The sequence below is a fragment of the Condylura cristata genome, unplaced genomic scaffold (genome assembly GCF_000260355.1).
Source record: "Condylura cristata isolate star-nosed mole 26May11 unplaced genomic scaffold, ConCri1.0 scaffold00015, whole genome shotgun sequence".
Taxonomy (NCBI): Eukaryota; Metazoa; Chordata; class Mammalia; order Eulipotyphla; family Talpidae; genus Condylura; species Condylura cristata.
In genome coordinates, this window is record NW_004567116.1 from 36,804,050 (window position 1) to 36,814,603 (window position 10,554).

General features: G+C 36.0%; 1 protein-coding gene across 2 annotated transcripts in view; it reads right to left on the bottom strand.

Annotated features, from left to right (window-relative positions):
- Positions 1-5,059: 5,059 nt before the first annotated feature.
- RRM1 (ribonucleotide reductase M1) overlaps positions 5,060-10,554 on the bottom strand; it is a 28,550-nt gene continuing 23,055 nt past the window's right edge. For both annotated transcript variants that reach the window (XM_004683150.2, XM_004683151.2), the window contains 5 exons: positions 10,065-10,141; positions 9,058-9,193; positions 8,173-8,268; positions 7,203-7,391; positions 5,060-5,957 (listed from right to left, as the gene is read on the bottom strand). In XM_004683150.2, the coding sequence (XP_004683207.1) occupies positions 5,769-5,957; positions 7,203-7,391; positions 8,173-8,268; positions 9,058-9,193; positions 10,065-10,141 (687 nt within the window). In that variant the 3' untranslated portion in view covers positions 5,060-5,768. The remainder of the gene's footprint in view (positions 5,958-7,202; positions 7,392-8,172; positions 8,269-9,057; positions 9,194-10,064; positions 10,142-10,554) is intronic.

A 10,554-nucleotide genomic window follows, 5' to 3' on the forward strand; every position in this document is an offset into this window, starting at 1 on the left:
CCTGACCACTTTGGTTTGGTTTACTGTGTGAACTTGAGCAAGACTTGAACTTTCTTCACTGGTGTACCTGATTTTAAAAAGCTAATACAGAAAAATGTTTAGAACACTGCCTAATGCTTAGTAAATGCCAATAGTTACCTTTGGGTTTATCAGTGTTAGTTCCTTATCATCACACCACATCATGCTCCCTAGAATCTGAAAAAAACATGGGGCCAATATTGATTGAGTCATGTGTTTTTTAAAACTACTCCCTTAATTATAGAGAAATTACCTTTCTCAGGGCTGTCAAATTTAGCCTCCTCCCATCTTCCTCCTATTCCTTTCACCTACTCAATAAGCAGTACTCAAGTACCTACCATGGTGGCTCCCTGCTTGGGGGTCCAGTATGACAGCAGAACTACAGGAACGCCCTGATATTGAGACACATTCATTGTGCTTCATAGTAAATGCATTTTTTTTTCCTTACAAACTGAAGGTTTGTGGCCACCATACGTTAAGCAAATCTAAAGACATTTTTCCAACAACGGGTATTCACTTCATGTCTCTAATTCACATTTTGGGAATTCTAGCAATATTTCAAACTCTTCCACTATTATATTACTTTATAATATATATTTATCTGTCATGGTAATATGTGATCAGTGAGTTTTGATCATTCTATGTTCATTTAAGACAATAAACTTAATATATAAGTGTATATGTTCTCACTGCTCAACCGACCAACCAGCCTATCCTCCCTCTCTCTCCCTTTCCTCAGGTCTTTTTCCCTAAAGCATAATATTGAAATTAGGCCAAGTAATAATCCTACAATGTCCTTTACATGTCCAAGTGGAAGGAAGATTTACACATATCTCATTTCAAATCAAAAGTTAGAAATGATTGAGTAAGGAAGGTCAAAAGTTAGGCCATTTGCACCAGTTAGCTAACTTGTGAATGCAAAGGAAAAGTTACTGAAGGAAATTTAAAGCGATACTCCAGTGAACAGACTCAGTGCTGATTTGGACAAAGTTTTAGTGGTCTAGATAGATCAAGCCAGCTACAACATTCCTGAAGCCAAACCTAATCAAGGGTTAAGATTAGAGTTAAGGTTAGGGCTAGGGTTAACAAAGAAAGTGGTTTCTGGTGATGGAATTTATTCATTGGAAGATGTGAATATTGTTTAAATGGTAATAGAGAATTTAGAATACTACATAATTGATAAAGCAGCAACAGGGCTTGAAAAGATTAACTCAAATCTTGAAAGTTCTACTTGGGTAAAACAGTATTCTAAGCTATAGAGAAACCTTTAGTGAGATGAAGAAATTAACTGACACAGCAAACTTGTCTTATTTAAGCAACTGTCTCTTCCATCCCAATCTTCAGCAACCAATACCACACTGTTAAGTCAGTAACCATCAACATTAAGGCAAGACCTTCCACCAGCAAAAAAATTATGACACATGGAAGACTCTGATGATAGTAGTTTTTATCAATAAGCCACTTTTATTAAAGGATATACAATGTTGCATACTTAATAGGCTACTATATAAACAAATTTGTATGCTCATCAAGAGACCTAAAACTTCATGACTTACTTTACTGTGATACTCTGCCACAGATATTGCAGTATCTCTGAAGTGTAACTGCATGCCTAGAACTCAGATTCTGGAAGGAAAGTAAGGTCATCACCCATGACACTGAGGGCAAGGTCAGGCAGAAGGCCCCACAGCCAGCCTAGAGGGACCTAAGACGGAAGAAGTCTCTGTTGTTTGAAAAGACTAGAAATCATCCCCAGCAACTTTCCTCTACCAGTGTGCCCCAGGTATAAAAGTGAAGTGATCATTCCTGACTGATCCTTTTCTCCTTTATAAGCCCCACCTGCTCCTTCTTGAGCTAGTTGAAAAAAGATTCTTCATGTGCTTTCCTAACCAAAGGTTTTCCTTATTCTTTTTAGTTTCACCTTGACCCCTTTTCTCTGGTCTCATATGCCACACCTACTTTTCCCCCAATCTTTTACTCAACAATCAAATACTGGAACATGATAGATAAACAACTATCTTGAAAGTTTACATTTCACTCAAATAAAGCCAAAAGTTCCCATGGCAAGGAATGTCATGTTTTTCTTTGTAGTTCTTAAAAGTCTGTCATAGCACCTATTTGTAGTCCAAAATGAGTAAACATATTTACATGAAGAAGATTTTTATCACCAAATCCTAAACAGAAACTGATTTTCTTCCACTGACAATTTTCTTGTCTCTGATCCCCATTTTTAGGGCCTGGGCCAAAGCTAATGGGTGAGAATGGAAATACCAGTACATTCATGTGTCCTACACCAACTTCTTCCTAGAAGGATTCTGAGCGTGGTGGCCCCTGCTGGTCCTGCAAGGGCACTCTGGCAACATGTAGAAAAGGTGCTCTGTGAGAAGGAATCAACCCAGGAAACTGTGAAGTCAAGGAGGCTTCAAAACATGACAGAGGAAGAACTACCAGCGTGACAGGACTTGATCAACTCAGGAAGCTCAGTGATATGACCTCTAGAAACAAGAGATAACAAGGCAACATTGAGGGACAAAGATGGACTATCCTACGATTATGAGCTCAATGCTGGTAAACGATTGCTTTTTTTAATTCTTAGTATGCTGTTTTCATCCCAACAATAAAATTGCTTTATCTATTCTTCCTTCTTAGTTTAGTTTCTGCCCTCTCCCCACTGGCTCCTGAGAAAGTCTCAATTAATATGGTGCTCCACTAGAAGATGTACAGAGCAAGTCAGACAGACACAACTACCCTGAATACTTCATCTGAAAGAAACAGGTAAGGCTCATAGTGGCTCACACCAATGACAGAACTGGCTAGTCTGAAATTGGCAGAGTAGCTGAACAGGTTAGAGGACTAGAGAATTGAGTCCAAAAACAGTCTGGAGTCTTTTTTCTCTTAAGACCAACTAATTGGATGAAGGCATCCAGATTAGAATACTACATAGGTTGATAAAGCAGCAATTAATGTTAAATGTTAATCTCATCTAAAAGAAAATCTTCATAGCAATATATAGACTAGAGTTTGACCAAATAGCTAAGTACCACAGTCTAGCCAGAGTACACATAAAATTAATCAACTTCAGGGCCCTCCTGGGTGGTGCAGTGGGTTAAAGCACAGCACTACAAAGCTAAAGCCACTTCAGCATGAGTTCGACCCCCAGCCCCGGAGGTGATCCACATGGCACAGCAGACCTCTCCTGACCCGCCCGCTGCTCCCCTCAACAGTGTACTTTGTCAATCGGCCTGTTCTGCTACCCACTCTGTCTCTCTGGTGAATCCTCTCACCACCCCTGCACCTCTGGCCTGTATTCCAGTTGTGTATGCATAAATAAATAAATCATTAAAAAAAAAGTAATCATCGGCCCTCCCTGGTGGCTCAGCGGGTTAAAGTGCTGCACTAAGAAGCTAAAGTCACTTTCGCATGAGTTCGATTCCCGCCTGCCCCGGAGGAGATCCACATGGCGAGGCAGACCTCTCCTGACCCGCCCGCTGCTCCCCTCAGCAGTGTATTTCATCTATCTGCCTGTTCTGCTCCCGGATCTGTCTCTGGTGAATCTTCTCACCCTCCGCATCTCTGGCCTGTACCCCAGTTCTATATGAATAAATAAATAAAATGTTTAAAAAAACAAGCCTAGTCAAGTGTAGATGGATTGCTCTAGCACAGAACCAAACTACAGAGAATGAGAGTTCCTAAAATGCAAGGCTATCTGTCAAACTATTAACTGAACATACAATAAAGGATTAGCGCTTTCAGAAATTGAAGCACAGTAGTCTCTGACAAATAGTTTGGAAACGTCTCAAATGAAATACTGCAATTCTTAACATTTAAAAAGCAAACTATGGAGAAAAATATAAATGTCAAAATACTAAAGCTAAATGCCTGATTTTCAAAGGAAAAATCCACAACTATACAAAGAAACAGAAAAGCATCGTCCCTTCAAAGAAACAAGATAAACTGAGGAAGCCTAGCCATCAAAGCCACTGGGTGAAGACATTAAAAAAAAGAACTAAAATCAAACAAATTAAGTAAAGAAAATCAGGGAAACATTATATAAAATCAGAGTATCAACAGAGATAGAAATTTAAGGACCAAAACATAAATTCTAGAATTGAGAACAAATGGAGTGAGAATTTCCCAAAAGGGGCACACAGGTTACAGAAGGAAGAAAAATCAGTGAATTTGAGGTTAAGACTGCTGAAATTAACAAGTCTAAGAAACAAAAAAACAAGGAAGGACAGTGAACAGTCTCAGGGACTTGTGGGAGACTATCAAGTAAACTGACAGGTGCGTTATGAGACTCCCAAGGCTAAAAGAAGGCAAAAGGATCAAAAAGATTATCTTAACAAATAATGGCTGAAAACATCCCATATTTAATGAAAAATGTGACTCTACCAACACAAGTAGTCCAATGAACCACAGATAATATAAACTCAGACATCAACCAAGACAGTCAGACTGCAAAACCACATAGAAAAAATTAACAAGGGTTGACAAGGATTGGATGGAATAACTGGAATTTAAATATACCGCTGGTAGAAATGTAAAATGGTGCTGCCATTCTAGAAAAGTAGAAACAGTTGGGCAGTTCCTCAAAAAGTTAGTTACCAAATAACCAACAATTCACTTCTATATATCCAAAAGAATCAAAAGCAAGAAATCAGTTTCTTGTGCATCAGTGTTGATAGCAGCATTATTCACAATATAAGTGGAAATAATTCAAATGTGCATTAACACAAGAGTTGATAAATAAAATGTGGTATATACATATAATGGAGTATCAGCTTCAAAAAAGAATGAAGTTCTGATATATGCCACTACATGGATAAACCTTGTGCTAAGTGAAATAAGTTGGACACACACTGAATGCTTTATCTGAGATACTTAGGACAGGCAAATTCAGAGACAAAAAAAAAGAGGTTACCAGGGACAAAGGAGAGGAGAGAATGGAGAATTGTTTTATATAGTTTCTATTGATGATGATGAAAAATTCTGGAAATAGTGGCTATACATATATATATATGTACACACACACACACACACACACACACCACAAATGTACTTAATGTTACTGAACTGTATGCTCAAATGTTATGTATACTATAACTTCTTTTAAGGCATAAATTAGTATCAGAATTCTACATAGTATGTAAGTCTTCAGATTTCTTCCCAGTACCCTCAAAAAACATATGTGGATTTTCAAATTTGACTTCTGTATAAAAGTATATGACAAAATTAATCTCACACAATCACTTAGAAATGTTTATCTTTATTTCACAATGACCTACAGGACCTTATACAATAAAGGCCCCATCAGCGCTTCTCACAGATTATGACTTAGTTTTGTTTCTATGAACCACACAGAGCAGCAAAACTAAGTCTACTTACCAAAACTGAGGTCATGAGAAAAGGGGTGCATGGGAGTAATGAAACCCTACTTAATTTCTCCTTAAACGAAATTTCTAAAACTTTTTTTTAATTTTACTTTTAAGATATAAGGAAAAATTTATTAAAGAGAAAAATGGAGCAGGAATGCCCACAACACTAAAACTTCTACTTTTATTCCCGAAGTACTAATTTTTAAAAATCATTATTTTCATACTATATTCAAGCAGTACTTTAAATCAAGTGATCTTTTTGCTGCATAAAGGTCCAGCAAAGCCTTTACCACTTCATGTAAGCCTACTACATCTTTCTATGTTCAGAAAGTAGTTTGGCTATCAAAGAAGTGCTATTGTCTCCTAACTCTTTTCTCAGGATCCACACATCAAACACTCATCTCTATTCTCTAAAGAGCACACCATGGCCGCTGTGTTCCTCTCCTTCTCTTCTTCCTCTTTTGATGTCTTTTCCTTATCTTTCAGCTTCTCCTTATTTAGAGTGAACTGGATTGGATTAGCTGCTGGTCTTGTCCTTAAATAGTACATCCCAGTCTTCAAACCCTACAAGGGAAAAAAATACTATCAGAAGAAATTCAAAAGATACTAATCATAAAAATAAGAAACAACAGGAATAAAATAATAAATATTTAAGATCAACATTTTAAACACATTTCCATAAATCAGATCAAATCATTTTCTAAACTTGAAACTCTATTTACTCTAGGAAGTCTTCTAAAAAATGCCTAAAGTAAGACAGCTATATCCTATTCTTTTCACCCTTACAACAGGATTATCTCTTTAGAAATGTCAGCTATTTGTGTTCTCTTTTTTGTTTTCTATATATAATTTCCAAGTTTGCCAAAGACAACGTTGGTTATGTTAACATATGCTTTTGATTATAACTATTCAGAGGGGTAAATGAGGTGCCTACATGGCAATAGATTACAACTAATTCAAGGATCATCTCATTCGGTATTCCTAGTCTTGACACAAAGATGCTCAATAAATATTCATCAAATAAGAAAATATAGTTGTAATTCTATATGAACACTCAGCACATTAGCAGGGAATAAGAATGTAATCCAGGGCCCTCCGTGGTGGCGCAGCCGGTTAAAGGACAGCCCTGAAAAGCTAAAGCCACTTCAGCACGAGTTCGATCCCTGACCCTGGAGACCCACATGGTGTGGCAGACCTCTCCTGATCCTGCTCCCCATCAGCAGTGTATTTCAGTTAATCTGCCTGTTCTGTTCCCCATTCTGATGAATCTTCTCACCACCCCTTCACCTCTGGCCTGTATCCCAGTTCTATATGCATATATAAATCAATCTTTTAAAAAAAATGCAATCCAGAAAGAGAACACTACAGTCAGCTAAGACTAGTTAAACAATTGGCTTTATACTGTAGATAATTAAAGTGGCAAAACAATAGGTGTTTTTAAGTAATGAATTTATAAGTGTAGTTTTATTTTAGAAATGATAGCAGTGACCTGCAATGGATATACAGAGAGCTTATTAAGAATTCAACAAAAATAATGGTAGAGTAAGAAGGAACAACTAACACAATTTGATGGGTGACTATATGGAGAGTAAATGAAGGATCATAGGTTTCCAATTTATAAATGAAATAATCTTAACAGAAACAAGAAAATCCAAAATGAGAGACTGATCTGGTACATGAACCGTGAGTTAGTTGGATAGAAGTGAAAGACCTTCTAGGTTGCAATATTTAATATTGCAGAATATGAAACTGCCCCAATTCCAAAATATCCCAATTGACAGTAAATCCTCCTTTATTTCCCCTACCAACCTGCTTCCAACCGTAGAAGTGCATGCTAGTAAGTTTGCCATAGTTAGGCTCAGCAATATGGATGTTCAAAGACTGGCTCTGGTCAATGAAAGCACCTCTCTCGGCTGCCATCTTGAGAACAGTTTTCTGAGAGATTTCCCACACAGTCTTATAAAGTTGCTTCAAATCATCAGGAATTTCTGGTATGCTCTGGAGAAAGTAAACCAAATGTTTAACGTACTCATTTGAAGAAAGCAATATAATCAACAGGCTCTGGCTTTGGTTCTATTTTCTGCCAGATCTGACCCAAGCATTATCATACAACTTGATCCTTATCAAGTTCCTCAAGACTGCTAATCTCTAGCGTACAAAGTACAATAAAACCCTTATTTAACCAACAAAATATAAGGTGGTCATTACTAACATATATCTGTAATTGGTTTATGGTCAAAATATTCACTGTTCTAGAGCACTTAATAAAGGAAAAGTCATAGCTAAGCAGCAATACAAATCATTAGGCTATAATTCACAAAGATCTGACCAAGGAAGAAAACCCTTTATAAACTAGACACTACAAATTCCACTTGGAGTCACTAAAAATCAGGTTTTCTCAGATCTAGTCTTAACATGAATCAAAACATACAGATTGGCTAATGCTACAGTTTCTATCAGCATATACAAAAATATTAAAGGAACTTTCATCTGTGTTACCAAGTCAATTAATCTCACCCAGAAGCCCCTATTTACAAATTCTTGATGTTCAGTTACAAATACCTTATTGTTAAATACCATTTATCGACCTGTTTTCTGTACTATCAATCCTCAATCTCTACCATTAAGTTTGACTCTCTATCTCATACTTCTATAAGCAGGTCCCAAATTTTGATGCATTTTGGAATCATGTAAGGAGTCATAAAAAAATATTGGGGCCTGGCTCCACTATCAAACATTTTCCAACTTAGCTCCCCCAAGAAATAGTTCATTTCTTTACCTGGATAGACCCATTGCATGCAATAATCTGATTTTTCATCTCTTCATTCCATAAGCCCCGCTCAGTAAGATCTTTCAATAAGTGAGGATTTACAATCTGAATAGAAAAACAAAATAGATGAAGCATTAACAATAATGGGAATTAAACAGAATCACAGGTCTGGAGTTTAAAGTAAAATACTATAAACATTTAACATTGACTGCTTGGTAAATTCTATTTTTTATAGAACTGAGAAGTCTATGCCGCCACATAAAGGCTTTATTCCTTTCAAATATTGGTATCTATTATTCAAGAAACATAGTATGTCACATTTGCAAAGTGAAAAAGAACATTACCCAAGATGAGTGAAAAAAAGGTGGGCTCTCATTTTTTCCCAAGTAAACATATAATAAATACAAGAAAATTTAGAAGTATACCCACCCCAAAACTTAGGGAAATTTATTATTTCTTTATAACTGGAAATTCACAAACAAGTCTTTTAAAGTAGTGGGTCTCAACCCTAGCTGCACATTAAAATGACCTGAGAACCTGGTCTCAGCCATGAGAAATTCTGATTGAGAACCACTGTGAAACAGCTTCTATATACATATTAAGTATCATCATTTTAGGCATCCAGAGTTATAGACTCTATCATGATGATTACAGAATAATGAATTATCATATGAACTCTAATATCAACAAACTACTTCCATATTCAACCTTTAATCATTCATCTTTCTGGCAGATATTTATTATTTATTAATGTTCTACATAACATAGAACATTAAAGACAAAATTTTGCCCTCCCTACTAAATAAAAGGGACATTCTAAACATGAACTAGCATTTATTCCCAATATAAGGTCTTTTGGAAGATCTCCCTGTATGCCTGTAATTATGATCTCACCTGAAATTCTCCTGACAAAACTCTGCGAGTATAGATGTTGCTGGTGTAAGGTTCAATGGATTCATTATTTCCCAGGATCTGAGCAGTTGAAGCAGTAGGCATCGGGGCAAGAAGTAAACTGTTTCTTATACCATACCTAAAGAAAAGGAGAATATTATATGCCAGTTCTAAACCTACAATCTGCTAGGAAATCAGCTAGCTAACGTGCTGGTACCATTATGTATGCACTTGATTCACTTGTTGACCTGAATTTGATCCCAACAGGATTACAACTCCACAATATGGGCAGTATATTTTAGGATAATTTAATTTTATTCCCTTTCCACAGTTATGTTTTCTAAATTTTCTAACACATATTATTTCTTTAATAAAAACAATTTTAAGGCAAAGATACATTTCTAAGAATATTTTAAAACTACTGCTTCCTTCTGCAAACATTAAGCACTTCCCATATGTAGTAGCCCGAAATGATAGCCTCATCATGAGAGAAAAGGAAAACAGTTTGTTTCACTTAGCAAAACACTGCTGGTCCTCAAATCTCTTATATCTATTAGTTTGAAAGCCCTACAAAGACTCGATTTTTACATTACCATTCCAAAATCTCTTCCAAAATCCCTAACTTATTGCTATTACAGACAGTTAAGTCAACAAAGCATACATGTGCCCAGTGTGCATAAGTAATCAATATAAGTGTAAAATAAAAATAAGCACACTTAGAAATATGATAGGGTCAAAAAAAGAAGAATTACCTCATCTGGGTTAAATTCCTAAAATAAGATCAACTAATAATAACTACTATGCACTGAAATGTTTTAATTGTACCAATGTGCAGGTTACCATTCTACATATATTATCTTATGAAGCATTTTTATAAAAATAATTTTATTGATAGGCCATTTTAGCTCCATTTAAGAGGAAAAGTGAGTTTTGAAAGTTAAAATAACATGCCTAACAGCTGAAGAACCAGGATAAAAACCTGAACCCTCCTTATCACAAAACTAACTTACTTTGCAATCTTCTCCTTGAGAATGTTCCAGTCCCATAGGTCTGTGGGAGTAACATTCCACATATCATACTGAAGGATCTAGAAAATGAACAATCCAAGTTTATGTCAAATCACTGATCAAACTATGACCAAAAGTGAAAAAAATGAACAAATACAATGCTCACATATCACAGTAACAGATGTTATCTTCTAGCAGAACTATATAAAGAATATAAAATCCAAACATTTTCCTGGACAAACTTCTAGTTTGTGTAACTGATCGCAAGTAGGCTAAGAAGATTGGCTAAGGACTTACCTCTTTTACACACACTACCTTCCAGGACTCATATCATTTCTATAAACCAGGAAATTCTAACACTCAAAAAAGTCTGTTGCTAAGATGTATTTTCTTTTTTTAACAGTAAAAGAATAATGCTGACCTCATCTTTCTTGTCTTGATCTTGCCCTTGACCTATCAATTCATAAAATACCTATTTTCTTTTTTTTTTTTT